We start from the raw sequence: 22,899 nt of genomic DNA, 5'->3' as shown, positions 1-22,899 counted from the left end.
CGCCCTGCTGCTTTTTGGGCTTGGTTTATAAAGACTAAACTTTATGTTGATTTATATCTGTTGCTTTGGGCGTTTGCTTATTGGCACGTGTATGTACCTCATAGACTTGTCTATTTTAAATTTTGATTCATCCGTCTTGAACTAATGTTTGAGAGTTAATAAACCTTACAATGGACTCGTCCACTTCGCGAACTCGTCCATAGGTCTATTCTATTGGTCTCATTAACTTTAATAAGATGAATTCGTAATCTGTTTGATTATCTTGACAGCTTTGTTGACTATGTTATCAGGCCTTCTTTGTTGCCCACCTTAATTATTGATTAAAATGCCATCATGGAATAACTTGGGCTTTATAAGTTCGTCTATATCAACTATTAATCTGTCAACCTTATGGGTCATCTTATGAACTTTCCTGTGAACTCGTTCACTTGCAAGTTTATATACTAGCGGATTTTATGATAACAATGGATGAGCTTGCCCATTCCTCGGACTTTCTGGTGAACTTGTCCTTTTTGGACTAGCATTAATCCTTTTAGGCTGAACTCGTCTATTTAATGAGCTTATAAATAAACTCGTCCGCTTTTAGGGACAACCAAACTTGTCAACTTTATGGACTAAGTAATAAACTCGTTCATTTTGTGGTCTTGGTAATGAACTTGTCCTTTTTGTGGACATGATGATTTTTCATCCTCTTGGGATGAGGTCATCCACTTTATGGGCATTAATAATGAACTCACCCACTTCATGTTATAAACTCGTTCATTTCATGGACTCGTCCACTTTATGGACTTAACAAAGTTGTTCACTTTATGGACATTAATAATAAATTCGTTCACTTTATGGACTTATGGACTTGTCCATTTTTATGGACTTGTAGAAAAACACATTAGTCATGTCTGAATAACCTCCTCTTATTATGATAAACCATTCATAGAAAAGTAGTTCTCTGAAAAAACCTACCCTTTGGGCTTAAAGAAAGTATTGTAGCAAAACAAAAGTAAATGAAAAAACTAAGGATTATAATTGAAATTAACTAAGGTAAACTAGAAATAAAAAGGGGTTGTTCTTCATGCCCTCATCACTACTGGTAGTATTTCCATAGGTGCTCAGTGTTCCATGGATGCTGCAGTTTCTGTTCGTCCAGCATCTCCAGGTGGTAGGTGCCCTTCCTCTGCCATGACGTGATTTAGTAAGGTCCTTCCCAGTTAGAGCCAAGCTTCCCTTGGATGGGGTCTTTAGTGGCATCCATGACCCTCCGTAAAATGAGATCTCCAACCTGAAAATCTCTGTGTCGGATCCGAGAGTTGTAGTGTTTAGCCATGCAGTCCTGGTACCGTGCGAGCCTTTGTTCGGCTGTCGCTCTGACTTCGTCAACTAGGTCAAGCTGTAGGCGGATAGTCTCATCGTTCTTACTTTCATCATGACTGTCCACCCTGTAGCTTGTGAGTCCGACTTCAGCTGGAATGACTGCTTCGCTCCCATAAGTTAACCAAAATGGAGTTTCTCCTGTAGGCATTCTCGTTGTTGTCCTGTACGCCCATAGTATGCTTGGCAGCTCTTCAGGCCATATACCCTTTGCCCCCTCGAGCCGAGTCTTGATAATTTTGAGTAAAGATTGATTGGTGACTTCAACCTACCCATTAGCTTGAGGGTGGGCAGGGGAGGAGTAGTGATTCCTGATCCCCAACTGCGAACAAAAATCTCGGAAGGTGTTATTGTTGAATTGTTTCCTGTTGTCTGAGACTAAAACTCTAGGGATCCCAAACCTACATACGATGTTTTTCCAGACAAAACTTCGCACGTTCTTCTCCGTGATGGTGGCCAAGGCTTCAGCTTCTACCCATTTTGTAAAGTAGTCTATGCCCACTATTAGGAACTTTAGCTATCGCATCGCTATGGGGAATGGCCCCATGATGTCTAATCCCCATTGAGCAAACGACCATGGGGCTATCATTGGGGTCAATTCTTAGGACGGCTGTCTGATGATATTGTTGAACCTTTGGCACTTGTCGCAGCCTTTGACATAAGTCTGGGCATCCTTCTACATGGTGGGCCAGTAGTATCTTGCCCGCACCAGTTTGTGCACCAACGACCTTAACCCTGAATGGTTTCCGCAAATCCCTTCGTGTACCTCTCTCATGACGTAATCTGCTTCTTCAGGTCCCAAGCACCTTAAAAATGGGCGGGAGAAGCCTCTCTTGTACAAGACGTCCTTTATTAAGATGAATCGCGTTGCTTGTATCTTCAACTTCCTTGCGGCCTCCTTCCCGTCTGGTAAAACGCCATTCTTTAAGTACGAGGCTAATGGTGTGGTCTAGTCGTTTTTAGAACCTATCTCCTGCACATCATTCGAATCTATTAGTGGAGAAAGCTAAACAAAAGAGAGTACATTATCAAGGGTGATCATATATTCTGCTGACGCGGCTTTGGCAAGGTAATCGACTTGTTCATTCTTTCCTCTAGGAATTTGGATGATTTTGGCCTTTAAGTCAACTACCCTTCTTCTTACTTGCTCCAGGTATTTCTTCATTATTTCTCCCTTGCACTCATAATCCCCATTTACTTGGTTGGTGACGACCTGAGAGTCACAGTAAAGAACTACGTTTGCGGCTCTTACCGCTTTGGCGAGGTCAAGCCTTGCCACTAAAACTTTGTACTCCGCTTCATTATTGGTGGTAGGGAAATCGAGGCAGATCATACATTCAATCTTGTCTCCTTCAGGAGAAAGGAGCACAACACCTGCACCCCCAGCCTACTTGTTGGACAACGGGTGTTCATAATAAAGTCCATCCGTTCTTTCATCATCTGCATCTCCACGACAATGTGGGGTGGAGCCATATCAGTGACGAATGGACAGCTCATGTCTTCTCGTTCTGGTCTGCTTGGGGCGTTACTACCTTCCGGCCTCTCTCGGTCTCTTCTCTCAACACTGGTACCTTCTTGATCTTCCTCTTCGGTAACCATCGCTGCGTTCTTCTACCGTAGCTGTTCTTCTAGGTCCTGATTCTGTTTGGTGAGATGTTCCATTGCTGCTGTGAGGGTTTGGACCTGCTTCTCCAGGGCAATGGGTCGCGGCTCGTCTCCCTGAACGTTGTTAGTGGTTGCCATCGAGCGAGTAAGTACCATGCAACTCTTTGTCTGGGAAGCAATAGTATGGCTTACAAGTTGCTAAAGTTCTTTCCCACAGACGGGGCCAACTGATGATGCCGAAAAATCAACAGTAAGCCACACGGTCATCACGTGCTCGAAATAACACCTGCACAACACAAAAAGAGAAGACCTCACAGAGAGCACCGATGTGGTGCCGACCAAATACCCTCCAAAGATCAAGTTAGAACTTCTCACAACTCTAGAGTGCCAGAGTTGGGGGTGAATTATGCATACCATGGTTAGTGAGGGTATTGGGCCTTTTATAGTAATGAAAGGTTGACCTCTCTTTCCTTGGTTTAGAAGTCTTTTCCTTATAGGAGTTCTCATGAGCATATTTTTTGGAATTCTTTCCTTGTAGGAGACTTTTTAACCAACACTAGGCGTGAGGCACAAGAAATTTCCTTATACGTATGTGTGGAGACCAAGTTAGGGTTACGTAAGAACCGTTAGTCTCGCTCATCCCTTCATCATTGGCGGCATCAGCTTTCCATCTCCATCCTAAGTTAATTCTGTTAGCTTTGTAGACTTACTGTTTGTCACGTGTTGATAAACGCAAGACTGACGGGCTGGTTTGGAATGTCGCTCTACGCCTTGTCATGGGTAAGTTCCAATATTACAAAATTATCCTTATCATTATAAGTGGTGAAAAACCTTGAGTCCCACATTGGAAATGATAGAGAATATGAGTTTGGGCTGGATATTGGGTTGGGTTTTAGGCATGTATGGACTAGTTCCACTTATCCAATTTATAATAATATTTTATTATTTTATTTTGAGTTAGTAAGTCTGTATACAACAGTTATCTTTGAAACAGTGTTTCAGTTCTTAAGTTACATACAATTTCATTGTCCCTTATTCATGAAAAAGAACTTTTTCTAAGAAAAAACTCTCTAGTGAGAATATTTTGTCCTTTCATTTTGTGTCAAAGAGAACACGACCTTGTGTGCTTCCTTTTTATGCTGTAGATCATTTCATCTTGCGAGGTAGACGTCCGTGAGTCTCAAAACACCACAGTAATTGTGTGAGAGGTGAAATCTGCTTTAAGGAGATTGTCTCAAACACAAGACTTGATCTAAATCATTCATCCTTCACGCATTTGGTCTGTGAGTTTTTAATTATTTACAGATTTTTTTTTAAATATATTCAGTATTTGTTTATTACTCTTGTCTATCATATCTATTTGTGTTGTTGCTTATATTTAGATTTGTGTGTTGTTCATTTTGCTTTATTACAAAATTAAATTGTTGAAATTTATCCAATACTCGAAGGCCAAACCCACCAAGCCAAGACCCATGAAACCATAGCCGTGGCTGGATAAACTTCTCTCCGTAAGCCATTGGCATTGCCTCACCTCATAGAAGGACGGTCGTAGAGAGCATCTCTCATGTTGCCGTTGCTGGGATCATGTGCCTTCTCTCAAGCCAACCTTCATCCATTTTTTGTTGGGTGTTTGGTATAATGATGGGTTTGAGACTGTTGTATTAATTATGTTTTTTGTTTGTGGATGATAATACAGATATTTAGAAATAAATTTTGCCTACGTTTTGGGTTTAATTCATTTTGTTATTCTTCTACATTTTTTACAAATATCTTTTTTTGATTTTGTTTGGTCTTTTTAAAAAATATTTTATATGTTTTTAATGGTGCAAATTGAGAGGTGGGTTACGGAAGCCTTACAGAGGTAATCTCAGTTGGTAAAGTGACATTTTTCAAACCATAGGTATGCAATATGAATTTGGGCCAAACCACAAATGGGTTTAGTATAAGGTTAAAACTTAAATATACTCTCTTATATACAGTACCTTAGGTTCTCTTTTTAAAATTAAGCCACATGGACACTTATCATAATAACTAAACAGCATTACAAGTTAAAACAATTTCTTATTTTCTTCTCTCTCTCTCTCTCTCTCTCTCTCTCTCTCTCTCTCTCTCTCTCTCTCTCTCTCTCTCTCTCTCTCTCTCTCTCTCTCTCTAGGAACTTATCAGAATCCCATTAACGTACAACAATACCCCTAAAAAGGATTTAGTAGAACCTATGACCATGAGCAGCGGCTGTGAGCTATATTTGTCTTCTCTAACCTTCATATGGTGTTGGGTTGCTTGTGAATCATTTGACATGTAATGGGTTATGTTAGACGACGTGTCCCATGTTATTCAAAAGGATATGACTCTTATTGTTGGCTTCTTTTCATTCTTCTGCATTTGTATTTTGTTTATACTTTATATCAATAAAACTTTCTACCATTTTCAGTCAAAAAAATTCCCACAGCTCTTTCGGCCTGTGTGCGACTTAGGCCTTGTTTGGATTTTTTTTTTTTTTTATATCACTCATCACTCCTCATTCAATTTCCGTCACTCATCACTCATCACCCATCACCCATCACTCATCATCCATCACTCATTACTCATCACTCATCACTCATCACTTAAAACACCCTACCCCGTTTGGCACCATCACTCACTTCTCATCACTCAATATTTTTCAATTGTTTGTGGAACCCACCCACTGACCCAATGTCAGTTGACTTTTCTCTCTCTCTCTCTTTTTTTTTTTCTTTCTTTTTCCCCTGCCTCTCCCCTTCGTTTTTCTCTGCTTTTCTCTTCATCCATGTTAACACATATTTTAATCAAGCCCACCATGATCCTTATTTTCATACTTTTCCCAAATCTACAATATAACCAAATGGTTATCCAGTAATTTATTAGGCTATCCAATATTTTTCTTTTCCAAAAAAAAAAAAAAAAAAAAAAAAGAACCCAAGCCCAGAAACCAACGTGAAAAGAAAAGAAAAGAAGAAAAAAAGAAAAGGAGAATAGAAAAGAAAAGAACAAAAAAAAAAGAACCAAACCCAGAAAGTGAAAAGAAAAGAAAAGAAGAAAAAAAAATCCCAAGCCCAGAAACCAACGTGAAAAGAAAAGAAAAGAAGAAAAAAAGAAAAGGAGAATAGAAAAGAAAAGAAGAAAAAGAAAAAAAACCAAACCCAGAAAGTGAAAAGAAGAAGAAGAAGAAGAAGAGGGGAATAAAGAGAGCCAGACTCGTGAAAGACAAAAAAAAGAAAAAAAAGAAAAGAAGATAAAGTCAGTGCAAAAAGTCTGACCATGGGACCCATATGTAATTTTAATTACAAAAATGCCATTGAGTAATGAGTTATGGAAATTGAAAACAGCTAAAATGTGTTTTCAATTTCCATAACTCATCACTCAAAAATCAGATAATTGAGTGATGGAAACAGAGTTATTGAAATCCAAATAACCTTTTGAGTCATGGGTCCCACCATTTTTGAGTTATGAGTTATGGAAACAGCAAATCAAAACACCCCCTTAGCCCCTGGCAGATTAGAGAACAAAGTCGTAACTCGAAATCGGGTTGTTTTTGTTTAGACTCAATGGGGACTTGTCCTGACGGGAAGGCAGCAAGGTCATGCTAGTTCTCGTTACAGGCCGAATCGTACCCGAATTGCTCACATCAGATCTAGACAATCTACCTAGAGTGTAACATAGACCCGAAATCAAATTCAAATTCAATTTCTTCTGCAACTAATGAGAGACTCATCAACGGTACTAGTGCTGGTGTTATCGCTTATTATGTTGCCTTCAACAATTTCCAGCCCCTTTTATTAAAGAAGGCATGGGTGCATAATTTTTTGCAAAGAGATTTGTGTATTCAACAAAAGTGAAAGAGCTGGTTTTTCTCACAAAATAATGTCGTTTAGTAGTTCTATTAAGTAGCCATGTGTCTTAATTTTAAAAGGGTTGGAACCTAAGGTACTGTACATAAGGTATTGTACCTAAGTTTTGGCCTTAGTATAATTACCCTTTTTTTTTAATTTGATGAGTTAAAATAAAAAGGAGTTTATACTAATTTTAGTTTTTTTAAAAAAACTAACACTGATTTATGGCTTTTTAAAAAAAAATTAATGCTAACATGACATTATTTAAATGCCAAATGAATTTTTTTGGTTGATGGGGATATGATAGGAACGTGTGACTAAGTGCTTGTAAGGTGTGGGGGGCAAGGACCGAGGTTCAAATCTCCAGAAGGGAACTTCACACACATATATACTTAGATTAAGTTAAAATAGAATTTATATCTTGTATAAAAAAAAATAAAAATAAAAAATGTGTGACTAATAACAAGTAGGATCAATTATTTATTTTTTAATTGCAAAACTTGCCAACAGAGCACTTAGTTTGCCATGTATGCATTTTCAGTTAGTAGGTTGATGATAGAGACTAAAATAGAAATGATTTTATGTTTTCAAGGATTTAGGTAGGCATAAAATCAATTTAGGAACCAAAATAAGATTAGGTCCAAAATGTAAGAACAAAAAATGTATTTTTGCAAATAAAAAAATAATAATAAAAGAAGATAAAGGGTACCCACTACCCAAAGTCAACTAAAAACTCAACTATATTCAATTGTTGTATTCAATATTAGTTAGGGTGGCACGTGTAAGGCACGTTAGTTGAGTGAAAAAATTAAAATAAAATTTCTATTTCAAGAAGTATGAAACTATATACATACAACCTGTATGCCACACACAAAGTTAGGATATCTATTTAACATATAAATATCTATTTCAATATAATAGTTTCTTAGTATTTATTTGCTAAAGGCAATATCCACTCACTAAAAACTTCTAAGAATGATAACGAATATCATCATATTCCAACAATAAACAATTGAGTTTTGCTAAGACTTTGTCATAATATTTAAATATTCATAATGAATGATGTCATATACTACAATTGAAACTTTTCATCAAATACCTTCAACCATACACAATGAAAATTTTTTCATTCCTACTTTATTCTTTGTCATTCTACATAAGTCTAGGTGCAATGTTTAGCTTACATAGTTTTTAATGAACACCCATTTTAGGCAAGAAAAGAAAAGAAAAAAGATAACAAAAGGCAAGTGTCATCGAATTTTCCATTAGATAAATTATAAGTTTCAAAGATATAAACCAAAAAAATCAATGTTCTTTAGGTAATGAATAAAACATTTTATATCACCATTCCAACTTTCTAAGCATTACTACCAGCTAAAACTCAAAATAAGTGAAGAAATAATTTTTTGGAATATTGAAATTTAGTTTGAGTATTTTAGACATTACACAATGTAATATTTTAATAATCATAAGCTTTCATTAGGGTTTAACTAAGAGAATAATAATATGACATATTTGCTCTTTTACAAAATATTAAGGGAAAAATTGCTTGATTTTAAAATTTAAGTAAAAATTGTGGATTACCTCAAACATAAAGAATAAAATGTGATTTTATCTTAAGTTTTTTTTTTTTTTTTTGGGTAAAACTACGTGTTTTTACTTAAAATGGTGTAAAAAGATAAAAATATAATAATAAAAAATACAAAAAGTCAATCCCAAAAAACTGTATGTAAAATAGTGAATTTTGGTTTAACAAAGTTAACTAAACCAAAAACAATTCTAAAAACACAACATAATGGTACAACATTTTCATAATACTTTTATAATTTTGTTATATTTTATTTTGACTCATAAAGAATTGACAGTTTAATAGTTATAAAAATATTACAATGACAACGAATGTCTTAATATTTTCACAAGTAAAATGTTATGTCTACAATATTCTCACAACAAATCATAAAATAGTAGGTTTTACGGGTTGTTATTGGTAGGCAAAAAGTAATTTTATTGGTAAGTTTAAATTAGAACCAATAATAATGAACCAATAATAATTTACCATCTACGATTTGTTATGAAAGTATTATGAAAAATGTTGTAGATGTCGCTTTTTTTTCGGCAATACCTTTATTTTTAATTGTGGTTGGTTTCAGTATGATATTTTATTATTTTATTTTAGTCTATAAGGGATTAACACCTCAACAATTGTGAAAATATTGTGGCAATTTGTTGTGTTAATTACCAATTAGTTACAAAATTAGTTGTAACCTAAGGCTACAACTCTACCCAATATAATAAATATTATTATATATTTTGGAAATGAACAAAGTTTAGTTACAAAGTTGGTTGTAGCTTAAGGCTACAAACTCACTCAATAAAATAAATATTACAACATATTTTGAAAATCTAATCGTTGAATTGCATATTCTTTACGCTCTTAATACACATGTCAAATTTTGTGTAAATTGGATATTATTTACTATATAATCTATAAACATATATTTTGAACATAAATTTAAATTACAAAAACTTGCAATTTAAAAAAATTATTATTAATGACATAGCTATTAATCTTTAATTTTCTTGAAATTTTTCAAATTTGGAGGATATAAGAAGAAGATGTAATTCAATAGTGGATTTGTCAAAATTCACCTCCAATAAAAAGATATTGAGTAAAGTTATAGTCTAAGGTCACAACTAATTTTGTAACTAAACTTTGTCCTTTGAAAATCTAGCCATTGAATTGCATATTCTTTATGCTCTTAATATACATGTCAAATTTTGTATCAATCGGATATTATTTACTATATGATCTATAAGGTTATATTTTATACACAATTTTAAACTATAAAAACTTGTAATTTAAACAATTTATTGATGACATAGTTGTTGATCTTTAATTTTCTAGAAATTCTGCAAATATGGAGGATATAAGAAAAATATATAATCCAATTGCGGATTTGTCAAAATTTACTTCCAATAAAAATAGAGAAATGATATGTCTACAACATTTTTACAACAAATCTTAAGTGGTAAGTTATTACTAGTTGTTATCGTTGAGACAAAAAAGTAATCTTAGCGTTAGTTTGAAATTTGAACCAATAACAACTAACCACATGTGATTTATTGTAAAAATGTTATAGACATAGCATCTCTCATAAAAATATATTGAGTAAGATTGTAGGTTTAGACTATAATTAATTTTGTAACTAAATTTTATCCTTTTATTTATTTAGATTAACAGCTCATAAGCAAATAAAAAATAAATAACAAGTGTATTCAATATGCAATATTTCCACACAAAATAAAAATAAGGGAAAAAGCCAATAAAACCGGGGTATGCATTTGAGATCAATTATTTTTGCCGACTTATTCTTATTTTTACTAGTATTTATATGTCTTACAACACTTTTTAGTATTGTTTATAAATTTCACGGCACAATTTCAATTAACTTTTATTTTTTATCTCCTCCAAATTCACCAACAAGTTTTAAACATCAATAAAAACAAGCTATCTCAAATGTACACGCGTATTGCATAAACCAAAATTATTGTAACTCTCTGCGGATTGACTTTTTTATATATAGACTAGATGTAGAAAATAAGCTCCCATGTCCTTTGGTCTGTAAGCTCTCTTCTCTCTCTGCTCCTTACAGGGCTTCGAGTTCTCTTAGGTATGTCTCTTTCCAAGCCTTTACATTTTATTTTGCCATTTTGAAATTTGGATTTGTCTGGGAAATTTTGTGGGGTCTAAGCTTTGGTGCTCTGCGTTTAAGAGTCAGTCATGTTCAGATCTGTGTGGATTTGTCAAAGTGTTTGTATTTTTTCTGCTTCTGCATTCCTTTGCTTTTTTTGTATATTATTATGTTGTTGGTTGGATTTGGAATGTTGGAGAGGTTGTGATTTTCGTTGGAATTTGATATCTGTTGACCCCCGTGTTTTTCTTTTTTTTAATTATTATTATTATTGTGTTGGGTCATGGTTAATTTGGATTTTGGAGATTTATAGACAAAAATAATGTGGTTCCTATGAGCCTGTCCATTGTTTTGCTTCAGCCACTTCAAACTTCACTTGGGCTTGATGATTTTTCGTGTATATTTAAATTTTTGAAAGGAAAGCGAAAATGGAGGGATCTCAGAGCCATGAGGAACATCCATACATACCTAGAGATCTAAAGTTGCCAGGTTTCGTGCCAGGTGTCCTCTCACAGTCCACCATTGTTGGTTTCTATGCCGTCTCTTCCTTGCTCGTTGTTTCCACCATTTTCATCCTCTCCGGTTTGCTTCCTTTTACTCTTACATTTACTTAAAGTTCATTTCAATTTTTACTTATACCGAATTGATTTGTGTCACTGATTACTATAATGTTTAGAGCCACTTTCTGCTATCTTGATAAATTAGAGAATTGGAAGGTTTTAAACAGATCCTGATTTCTAATTTTTTTAGCATTGTGATGTATGTTTTTTCCTGCCTGAATACTGAAATTATTGTTCCAATTTCGAAATAAGTTGGTACTTTTTCAATTATAAGAGGCCTCAGTTTGATGTTTGAACTGAGTAACAAACTAACAATGAGCGATGCATATGTAGTGCTTGCAAAAGAAAAAAGTAGGTGGGAAATGTTGGATGGAGTACAATATTTTGGGTTATCGGATTCTCAGCTTTAAAGTGACTAATAATTAAGGGCATGTTTGGTAGGAGTATTTAAATATAGTTTTTTGTTTTCCAATCCATAAAATGGTGGGTCCACACTAGAATTTATTGTTTGGCTAAAATTTTTTTTTTAGGATAATGTTTTTAATAGATTTGGCTTTAACTCTAATATTTTTTTAACTAGACATGTCCTTTTGTTTTAAATATACAATGACAAGTGGTAGTGGATTTTAATCTTTACTTTTTATTTAGTTAATGGATGATGTGGCAGTTTCTCATTAAAACAAAATGAGATTCTAGTGAAAAGAGTACTGAGGTAAGCCAAACTCGTTTTTAATGACATATTCCCTCCATCCCAGTTTGTTTGTCTTCTATTTTATTTTGGAATGTCCCAAAATATTGTCCTGTTTCTAAAAATAAAAGCCATTAATTTACGTATGTTCCTATTATATCTCTACTTTATTTTCAAAACTATTTGAGAAGAAAACTAACAAATATTTTAAAAAATCAATCTAATTGGAGCACCTTTTTAGTTGCCTCATTAAGAATAACTCTTTTAAAAAAAAAAAACTGATAAATTTATTTAAGGGTAGTTTTGTAAACTTATACATTTTTATAAGACAGACAAGATAATAAATGATGTTCTCTTAAAAAGTTTGAATTATATTTCCACCATGCTCTGTCTTAGTGGAAATCTCACATGCGATGCATGTTAGTCCACATTTTTGTGAACTATCAAGTGGTTCTACATGCTTTGGCCCCTCATTATACTTCGAGTAGAGTAACAACAGTTTGAACTTCATTTGCTTTTTTAATGGACTAAGACAAGGGTGTGCAAGCCATTAGACTATTACACCCTTGAATGAATACAACCATTTATATTTGTAAAAGAGATTGATATTTAGAGGCTCTTTTAGAATACATTATGTAGGAATGTCTCTGGTCTGGCCTCTGAACACTGTCTAGTTGACAATCATCAGTTGGATTCTGTTTCTTAACAATTTAATCTGGTAGAGGAAGAAGGAGCTATGGCTGAGTTTTGATTTTTTAAGAATTGTCTTGAACGTTGATGTTCTTGATAATTTAATTTCTTTGTGGTGTATGTATTAGTTTCAATTTTTTTATTATTAAAATTTAAATCTCTTGTATATTGACAACTTGTATTGTCTTTTAGGAGCCTAATTGAATTAGTATGCCTTTTTTCTTTAACCAGGGGGATCACCCAAAAGATCCAAGACTGAAAGATGGCTCATGTGCTGGTGGGCTTTCACAGGCCTCACTCATATGATTCTTGAGGGTTATTTTGTTTTTTCTCCAGAATTTTATAAGGATAAAACTGCTTGTTACCTGGCTGAAGTTTGTAAGTTTCTCCTTGCAATTAAAATGGCCTCACCCCCAAACTGTTTATTAGTTCTCTAATTGTCAATAATCATTAATTGAAACCCACAGGGAAAGAATACAGCAAAGGTGATTCGAGATACGCAGCAAGGGATGCAGGAGTTGTTGCTGTTGAAGGACTAACTGCAGTGTTGGAGGGTCCAGCTAGCCTTTTAGCAGTGTAAGACCTACTGTATATCATGCTTCCAAAAAGAATCAATATTTATGCTCGTCTGTATTCTCGATTTGGAAATTTTACATAGTTTCTATCGGTGTTCATTACTCATATATTTGGAGAGTAGGTGCTATGCAATCCCTATCCCTCTTGCCAGACCAGATTATTGTGTGTGTGTGTGTGTGTATGCTTTCTGGTACTGTTGACTTTCCAGGCTTACTGTAAGAAGAGTAGAAATGAAAAAGTAGAAAAACCATTTAGAAATATGTTATATAAGTTTAACAAAATGAATGAATCAGTGAATGGAAGTGGAAGAAATGGATTTTGATTCTCCTTTCTAGTCTTGCTATTTCTGTTCCTGTCTGAATTTAAGTTTGATTTGCAAATTTTTCTATTCACTCATCATTTTTCCTGTGCCATGGTTGCTGACACGTGGCAGGTATGCAGTAGCTACTGGAAAGTCATACAGCTATATACTTCAGTTTGCCATTTCTCTTGGCCAGCTCTATGGAACTGCTGCATATTTCATAACCTCTTGGTTGGAAGGCGATAACTTTGCTGCAAGCCCATTTTACTACTATGCATACTATATTGGAGCAAATGCCTCCTGGGTTGTAATACCCACACTCATTTCCATCCGTTGTTGGAAGAAGATTTGTGCGGCATTCCAAGTCCAAGGCCAGAAAAAGACAAAAGTCCGTTGAGTTGTTTTTGAATTCCTTGATTCCTGAAGTTTCAGAATTCTGATTATGGAAATTGTAGTTTCTTTTGATATAATAGTTTTCTCAGTGATGCACTTACCCCGGGTGAATCAGAAACATTGACTCAAGGATTGCAGTCAGCAAAATAGACATTTTTTTGATAGCACAACTTTCCAAGTAATTACAAATTTCTTGCACTAAGATTGTTTTAGTGAATGTTTTGCTACGTTATCAATATTTCGAATTACAAGTTTACTCATTGATTGTATCTAATTGGTGTTCTTGGTGGCATGCATAATCCCTTAATTTTAACTTGGAAATTCTAGGTTCATTGTGCTTATAATTTCAAACGCAGACAGTTGCATCTATTTGCAGCTCAGCAGACATGGATATTAACCCTATCAGTTGTACTTGTGCCACTTTATGATCTGAATCTCGGTAGCTCTTCTTTTGTGCGTCTTAACTCTCAACCTTGGATAATTGTGCCAAACCCTTGGATGGTTGTACTGTGCAGTTACTGCAGTATATGCTCTTGATGTTTAGAAATGTAAGAAATGCTTTCTTTTATCTAAATTGGAGAGTTTATCTCATGCATTCTGTGCTATAAGAAGTTAGAACTAGTACAATAAACCGAGTCTAAAAAATTTAGTCCATTATTTTTAAGTATAACCTGACAATGTGCGCGTTATCAAGTATCATTTTCTTTATAAGACTTCTAAAGCTGTGAAACTTTCCAGCTTTTTCAGTAATGATTTTATTTTATGCTCAAAAAAAATAAAAATAAAAATGTTATATCTGGAAGATTGGATCTCGTCAAAGATCCATTACTTTCCCTCAGATGAATGTTCTACAGAAAAGAAAGGATGCCATGACCACAACTACCATTGACTTGGCTCTCTTCGCAGATAGCGAAACGGTATTGGACTATCGGTCTTTTTCATTTTTATCTTTCAAAGAGACTAGTGTGAAAGCTCAAACTCGTGTTAGACTTTCACCCAAGTTTTAGAGTGCAGTCTTGTTCTGTTACTGTCGTTAGTACAAGACTACCAAGTGGTCAATGGTGCATATTTCCCACGGCATCTTGCGTGTGCCCCACTTCACATAGCTGAGATCCCCACCCCCCCCATCTGGATTCTTTAGCTATTTACCCTTGTTTGTTTATAGTTTTAGCATCTTCAACTTTGTGCAAAGCTCGATCAAGCCAAATTAATCATGGATTTTACCTCTATAGAATTGAAGGTAATCTCGTGTAAAGATCTCATATCCTTCAATCTCTTCCGGAAGCTATCGGCCTACGCTGTCGTTTCACTTATCAATGATAATGAAGTGAAGAAAAACCAAGAGCAACAACATCTACAGCGTCAAAAAACTCCAGTGGACAGAGTTGGAGATGGGAATCCTGAGTGGAATCATGTCGTGCACTTTGATCTTAAACACATCTCACATCGTGATCACTGCAATCATTTTCTCCTCAAATTTGAGCTTCGCAGTGAAGGTATCGTTTTTGGAAACAAAACCATCGGTCAAGTCCAAGTTCCTCTCAAGGACTTGATTGATGAGTTTAATGGACCCGTGAGGTTTATCAGCTACCAAGTTCGAACTTGTGATAGTAATAAGCCTACTGGGGTCTTGAATTTTTCTTACAAGATAAATGGGAAAACCAAGATTGTTGAAGCTAGTGACAAGATAAATGGGAAAACCAAGATTGTTGAAGCTAGTGACAAAGTTCATTCTCCAACAACCGTGGAAGTTCAGAATCAGTCGAGGGATATACGATATCCTTCATTGGAAGATGTTCTTTCTCCTCCACCTCCAATTAACATCCCTTCCCCCAAGCTCAACCATTGGATACCAGGATCACCATCACTGATGCCACACTTAGCTCCTACCGGCTACCATGGAGTGCCTTATCACCCATATCATCCCATGCCGTCTATTCGAATTCCGGGGACATACTGGTACACGCCAGAGTCAATGAGTTATGGTTACACACTTACACCTTGTGTGGATACTCAGGGGTTGGACAATTGGGGAAGGTTGAAGATGATGCATCCAAGATAGGAGTAGGGAATGGGAGCTCTTCGTAGCTTTGTGGACTACTAGTGTGCTTATCATGTGGGCTTGCAGAATAATTCTAGGGACAACCAATCATACACCAAATTTCACAACTTGTTGATTTGTGCAATTGTGAGTGATAAACATTTTCTGCTTTTGCGACTCACCACTTTACATAAATCACTCACAATCTCACAATCTAACAAGTTGTGATCGGGGCTTGTAAGTTGTTACTAGTGTAGTTGCACGCCTTGCACTTGTAGGGAACTATGCTGTTAGCTATAGCCTATAATATCCTTGTTAGCTGTAATGCCTGGTTTTATTTTGATGATCAAATATTGTATCCCGTTTGCAATGATACTAGGTCGATATCAATGCAATCCCTTTTCTGAGATGAGGTTCCTTAAAAATCAAAATATTAAGGAAGCCTCAAGGCCAGAAATTTTGTGTGGTTGAGAGCAAATACCAACTCTGTCCTACGTTGAATTACCTTTCTATAACGAAAGCAAACTCTCATTTCGGAAACAAAGCTTGATTTCTTTTGCTGACCTCGTAGCCTTCAACTTCAAGACCCATCGAATTTTCCTTTGCGTTACCCATTCAAGAAAAATCCAATTTTGTGCCGTATACGGCACTATAAGTGTATAATTGACTTCATTTGTTGTCCTGCCCAAAATAGAAGGAAAACTATGTTCATAATCAATTGGTCAAAATTTAGTTTAGCAAAAAAAATTGGTCAAAATTTAAATTCATTTTACGGTAGAAAAATGTTTTGTAAAAGAAATTAGCATCAGATGGTCAAAATTCTAGAATACTAGTTTATAAGACTATACTATACTCTCTTTTGAAATAGGAATTCTAGAATACTAGTGTAATTGTAAAACCCAGTCCAATGTTGGGACTTTTTCTTTTTTTTGAGTGAAAGTTTAGAACTAAGGGTGGGAGTCGGGACTTGAAAAATGTTGAAAAAAACTGCGTTCCTATTTTGTTTTACTTTGCTATTTGCAAAAGGATAAATAAATATCAAGTGATTTTTTTTTCTTTGGAGAAAGAAAAATCAAATGAAATTGACCAAAAGGAATTTTCTTGCGCCAATCTGGACCTATGTGTAACCCATTGTGTCACATAAAAAATAGACAAATCAATATATATGTATGTATATAAAAGTAGAGATCTTATACGAGAGAGAACTACTGCAATGTGGTGCTCTCTTTGAAAAGATGATTGAAATAATTTTTAAAGCCACAGGATAAGAACTAAAAAATAGAGACTTTCGGTTTCTTTTGTTCAATGTTTCAATACTTTTCTTATTAAAGAATAATGATTCTTTGTAAGAGTATTCATTTTATTTGGTTCAATGTTTCAAGCTAAAAACCTCTTGCAATTCTACTCCTTTATGTATACATGCCTACAACCATTCATGCCATCTCATCTCAAATACGGAAAATTATTGAATACTTCGGGAGTACTATAAATGCGTACTCCCCCTTCTCACATGAATTGTAAAACCCATTATAAATTTAATTAGTGGGACCCACAGTTAGGTGAGAAAGGAGGGCACAATTTATAGTACTCTGAGAGTACCCAATAATTACCCCTCAAATACATCCTAACTAAGAATGATGCAATATATCTTCAGCCTTTCAATGACACCTACCTAGCTCCAATTTCATCATTCCATCTCAACTCATATGAGTTGGCTATAACCAAGAAAGATGGCTTTGCTTTTTTTTATTGAGTGACGATGATGACTTGTTATTTTGATATCGAGGTCAGATGTTATGAGTTGTGTAATGGACGTGATTGGTTTTGGATCTTTAGGTTTTGGTGTGGGAAAGTTATTGTTGTATTTTGTTTTAGAACTAGATAGAAATAGAAAGAAACATTCTAATTGATTATTGATGAGCTTAGTTGTTTTTTTTTTTTTTTTTTAGAATTCATGACTTTTAGGTTTCTTTGTAGTTTTTATTACTATTTAGTGCAATATCGATATGAGCTATGACGATAAAAGTGAAAGTCAATGATGATTTTAGAGTATTTTTTGTGTTATTTTTTTATTTTTTATATGGAAGTCTAGCTAAAGGCAATTAAATATTTATAAATGGAAATGTTTTTAACAAATTTTTCTTTATTTTATCACTTCGTTTCGTTGATATAATGAAATGGGTGTTTGAGATTTGTGTGTAGCTATTTGGTTTTGAAAATTGAGTAGTTAAGGAAGTGTTTGGGAGGTTGCTTAAATTTTTGAAATTTTAGGATAAAATTCAAAATCATTTAATCAATTTAAAAAATAAAGTTTACATATAATATAATATGTAAGTCTCCTAGAAATATCCAAAAATCTTGATTGTTCCAACCTCAGAAATTAAATTAGTAGAACAATTTCACTCCATATTCGGAAACTAATTCTATGACAACTTACATATATATATATATATATATGAATTAAGTAAATTAAGTTTCAAAGTATTCAGCAATATTGTGGTAAAATATAAATATTATAAAAATAATAATAATAATAAATGAGTGCTTATAGTCTCTTTTTTGGTGCTTTCTTTGTATCTTGAGTGCTTATGTCTGAATGAATCCTTTTGGCTTGGGTTTTACCCTGTTTATAATGCTGTTTGAAGATTCTTCCAAATCAACAATCCACCACTTTGGTGCTCTGGGTACTAGAACCAGTGTTATGTCAAACATTGGTGGCTGGTTCTTCCCCTTTTGTCTTTTACTTCACTTTCCTGGTGACTGATAGTTGAAAGCCCACCTGCTGACTTTCCTCTAGTGGAAGATCCTTTCTGAGTAAGTCTAAATTCTTCTCTAAGATCAAAACTTCTCATTCTTTCCCCAAGGCCTTAAAAAGGACACCTCAAAGCTCTGAGATTTTGATGTTGACTCTTCATAACTTGTTTCTTTCCCTAAAATAGGGGCAAATTCCTTCTTGCTAATAGTGTGGCCAGAAAGGCTCCTAGCCACCTTCCTTCTTGGTTCACTTGTTCTGCCTTACCCAAGGTCCTAGGTTCCTTTAACAGGTGTTGGCCCCGAAATCACCATCTGTCTCTATCACTCTCTTCTAGGTCATAGGAAGCTGATATTGACAAGACCTCATTCACCCTTTGTGCCTCTTTTTACATAAGCATGTCATTTCCAAAGCTGTCCACGTCCTGGTTAGCGTCTTCCAACTTTTCTCAAGGATCTGCCCTCTGAGGCTGGCAAATCCTATGCAATCTGGACCCGGGTCCAATGCTCTTCTTTAGACTTTCTTAGGTATCATGACTTCCTTACATCCTTGGTCCAAGCCTTCCTCATCCCTCCTTTTCTAAGGCCCAAGACTTATTTTTCTTCTTCTTATAGGTCAGACTTTCCTTTTTCATTTTAAGGGCCAAGCTTTTTTCCTTTTCTCATTTCTGTGGGCTGGATCTTTCTTGCTTTTACGGGTTTGGCTTCTTTCTACATTTTGGACCTCAACATTCTTTCTTCTCCCACTTTTTTCTTTTTTTCTTTCTTCTCTATTGCTTTGCCTCTCTTTCTCCCTTTCTTTTTTTCTTTCTTCACCTTTCTTTCTTCTTTGTGGCTATGAGTTTTAGGTTTGGAGGTGGTGATTGATTTTGGGTGTGGGTTTCTTGGATTTTGTCTATGGTGGTTGATTGGATTTTGGCCGTGGGTTTCTTGGATTTTGGCCATGGGTTTGTGTCATTGATCGAATTGTGTGGTGGTTGTTGAGGTCCAAAATATCACAAGCATTGCGTCAAGGCTCAAAACATTACAAAATTAAAGTTTAAAACCTATTTGGGCCTTCAAAGAAGGGACAAGGCCCAAATCTGCCAATCAAGATCCACTTAAGATAAGTAGGAAGGGGTCCAAAACCATTAATGAGTAAGTTTTGGGCCTTATAAAATAAAGGAAAAGGAAAAGGAAAAAGGAAGCTCAGCCTAGCCCTTGTGAGGGAAATTTGTTGGGGAGCCTAGAAAGGAACTAGACCAGGATGCCTTGGGACTCCCAAAAGCCTAGGATCCTCAAGATATGCAAAAAGAAATCAATTGGGATTGGGATAACCCAAGGGAGCATGCTCATGGACACAAAGAACGAAGGTGGATATGTCTTATTAACCGCCCATGGTTCAAAAAAAAGCTGATGGCTTAGGAATCAACACTTCAAAAAAGGAAGTCTGTTACCTCAGGGAATGCAGGAATGTGGACCATGAAGGAAGGTGGCTGAGGATCTTTCAGCCTGAGAGGAATCTGCTCATGTCGAGAAAATGACAAAAGGTGGAGCAGCCAAAATGGTGGGTCTGAAAAGTAGCATTTAGAAGCCTTGGAAAAAGGAAATTGAAAGTCAGCCCTTAGGACCTCCAAAAAGAGGAAGGTCAACTGGAAACTTTTGGGGAGGAAACCTCAAAAGGGGAAAATAATAAGAAATAAGGAAGAGACCAGCCACCAATATTACTGACACAACATTAGTTATGGTACCCAAGGTAGCAAATGGAGGGAATCAATGGTACACCAAAAACCCTAAGAAGGCACTATAAAAGGGGATGGGGCCAACAGCAAAAAACATTTAGCAATAGTGAATCAGAGCAAAGAGATCCTTTGAAAAACTCCTTTTGAATTCAAAAAAAAGAGAGAAGAGGGAAAACACTGTGAGGAATCCTGAGACAAACACTAGAGGATGCACTTGGATTCAAAAGGATTCAAACCTCACATGTCTTAGAAGCCTAGAAAGAGCTATCTAAGTCTGTGACTTTTGAACTTATTTGGATCTTGTGACATATCCTAGTAGAGAAATGACCTAATGTACTAAAAACCTAAGGAATAATGAAACATTATTTATCATTCTGAGGATCCAGACGTCTTATTTTCCTTATTTACTATTCCTTTACTGTTCCTTACTGTACAATACATATATATTTTGTATGTATGGATGTGTATGTGTTGTAGGACCTATTTTTTGTGTGCAACTTGGTTCGTAATTAGTTCAACATAGCTGCGGTGAACCAAGCCCAGTCCACCAAATAACAAATATCAAGCTCAGGATCCTTGTTTCTATTTGGGCCTAGGTATTGTAGAAAAAAAAGAACCCAGAAAATCACCATCTATCTCTATCACTCTCTTCTGGGTCATAGAAAGCTGATATTGACAAGACCTCCTTCGCCCTTTGTGCCCCTTTTTACATGAGCTTGTCATTTCCAAAGCTGTCCACGTCCTAGTTGGCGTCTTCCAGCTTTTCTCAACGATCTACTCTCTGAGGTTGGTGGATCCTATACAATCTAGGCCCAAATCCTACTCACTTCTTTGGACTTTCTTAGGTATCATGACTTCCTTACATCCTTGGGCCAAGCCTTCCTCATCCCTCCTTTTCTAAGGCCCAAGACTTATTTTTCTTCTTTTTATAGGTCAGGCTCTCCTTTTTCATTTTAAGGGCCAAGCCTTTTTCCTTTTCTCATTTCTGTGGGCTGGATCTTTCTTACTTTTACAGGTTTGGCTTCTTTCTACATTTTGGACCTCAACATTCTTTCTTCTCCCACTTTTTTTCTTTTTTTTCTTTCTTCTCTATTGCTTTGCCTCTCTTTCTCCCTTTCTTTTTTTCTTTCTTCACCTTTCTTTCTTCTTTGTGGCTGTGAGTTTAATGAGTTTGGCCGTGGGTTTGGGGGTGGTGATTGATTTTGGGTGTGGGTTTCTTGGATTTTGTCTATGGTGGTTGATTGGATTTTGGCTGTGGGTTTCTTGGATTGTGTGGTGGTTTTTGTGAGTTTGGCCGTGGGTTTGGTGGTGGTGATTGATTTTGGGTGTGGGTTTCTTGGATTTGGCCATGGGTTTATGTCATTGATCGGACTTTGTGGTGGTTTTTGGTAGTGGGTTGTACATGGTGTGGCAATGGGTGGTTGTTGAGTGTGATTGGGTTTTGGGTGTGGTGGTTGGTAGTTTGAGTTTTGGGTGGCTGGTTGGTATGGTGGTGGTAGAGGGTGTTTTGTGGGTTTGCTAGGTTGCTTGTTTTGTATTTGAGAAGAGAAAGAGACGAAGAGGAAGAGAGAGAAAGAGATGAGGAAGAATAAAAAAATAATATTTAAATGAAGTAGCTAAAAAAAAAAAACCATTGATGTTGGGTGTGTTGTAAAATGGAAAGTTAAAATAGATAAAATGGCTTTTTGTGATGCCAAAAAGTTAAAAATGTGCCTCCACCAATGTGGATGCTCTAAGGGAATGGTAAATTAACTAGAATTTTCATCTGCTATTAAGGTCCCATTTGTTTTTGTGTAAACTATAAAGTATAGTTTGGAAAATGTTTACTAACTAATTTTAGACATTTAGAGTCGTTGAAAAACTTTGTCAAATGGAAATCATTTTCCATTAACTAGTAGGGAGTGGTAATTAAACTGAAATTTTCAAATGTTATTAAGGTCTTGTTTATTTTGGCATAAAACATCTTCCAAAAAATATTTTCCTAATTTTCAAGTATTTAGGTGGTTAAAAAACTTTATCAAATTTAATTAATCATTTTCCATTGACCAAGAAAAACTCCATCTTTAAAAATGCTTTACATCCTTATAGGAGCATTAAGTATTCTCAACTTCAAGAGAACCCCCAACCCCCCCCCCCCCCCCCCCAACCCCAAAAAAAAAAAAAAAAAAACTCTAACATTACCAAAATACCACATAGTCCAAAATGATCAAAATACCACTTAAATTTCCAAAATGATCAAAATACTGTTTTAAACTCCAAAATGACTAAAATACTTCCTTTAGCCTTGACAATTATGAAAATACTCCATAAAAAACATCTAAGATGATAGAAATACCCAAAAATTATCAAAACGCTATCAAAACCTCCAAAATTCGCTTTGAAAATCTTCAAATGGTCAATATACCCTTGAAACCATTTAATATAACAAAAATACCTCCTAAAACCTTTTAAATGATCAAGATACTCAGAAAACCTTTAAAATGACAAAAGCCATAATTCCCTTAGCCAATGTTTGTTTGGGGTGAAAAGAGAGAAAATGGAGAATGAGGGAAGGAATATGGAGAGAAAAATGTGATTTTTTATTATTTGGTTGGAGTAAGAGGGATGAAAGAAAATGGTGTGGATTAATTTTTCCACCTTGGCCCACCACTTTTTTATTCTCCAA

The 22,899-nt window shown here is 35.3% G+C and overlaps 2 protein-coding genes across 3 annotated transcripts; both read left to right on the top strand.

Annotated features, from left to right (window-relative positions):
* The first annotated feature begins 10,327 nt into the window (after positions 1-10,327).
* LOC126718036 (probable 3-beta-hydroxysteroid-Delta(8),Delta(7)-isomerase) lies at positions 10,328-13,995 on the top strand. Of its 2 annotated transcripts, none has more exons than XM_050420059.1 (5): positions 10,328-10,492; positions 10,932-11,095; positions 12,683-12,829; positions 12,919-13,027; positions 13,461-13,995. In XM_050420059.1, exons 2-5 carry the CDS (start codon positions 10,942-10,944, stop codon positions 13,723-13,725), a joined length of 675 nt encoding a protein of 224 aa, XP_050276016.1. In that variant the 5' UTR covers positions 10,328-10,492; positions 10,932-10,941; the 3' UTR covers positions 13,726-13,995. The 2 variants fall into 2 exon arrangements, with proteins under 2 accessions (XP_050276016.1, XP_050276017.1); XM_050420060.1 differs by having other exon boundaries at positions 10,351-10,492; positions 10,937-11,095.
* An 830-nt stretch (positions 13,996-14,825) lies between these two features.
* LOC126718035 (protein SRC2 homolog) lies at positions 14,826-16,169 on the top strand. The gene has a single exon (XM_050420058.1). It carries the CDS (start codon positions 14,935-14,937, stop codon positions 15,781-15,783), a length of 849 nt encoding a protein of 282 aa, XP_050276015.1. The 5' UTR covers positions 14,826-14,934; the 3' UTR covers positions 15,784-16,169.
* The last annotated feature ends 6,730 nt before the right edge of the window (positions 16,170-22,899 follow it).

This window comes from Quercus robur, chromosome 3 (assembly GCF_932294415.1).
Source record: "Quercus robur chromosome 3, dhQueRobu3.1, whole genome shotgun sequence".
Classification (NCBI taxonomy): Eukaryota; Viridiplantae; Streptophyta; class Magnoliopsida; order Fagales; family Fagaceae; genus Quercus; species Quercus robur.
This window is presented reverse-complemented; position numbering and strand designations above follow the sequence as displayed.

What these genes read in the sequence shown, in the direction of transcription:
- LOC126718036 (XM_050420059.1), top strand. Translation starts at nt 10,942, where the DNA reads ATGGAGGGATCTCAGAGCCATGAGGAACATCCATACATACCTAGAGAT. An exon ending in CACCATTTTCATCCTCTCCG is followed by an intron (nt 11,096 to 12,682) that starts GTTTGCTTCCTT and finishes TTCTTTAACCAG; the next exon opens with GGGGATCACCCAAAAGATCC. An exon ending in CCAGCTAGCCTTTTAGCAGT is followed by an intron (nt 13,028 to 13,460) that starts GTAAGACCTACT and finishes GACACGTGGCAG; the next exon opens with GTATGCAGTAGCTACTGGAA.
- LOC126718035 (XM_050420058.1), top strand. Translation starts at nt 14,935, where the DNA reads ATGGATTTTACCTCTATAGAATTGAAGGTAATCTCGTGTAAAGATCTC.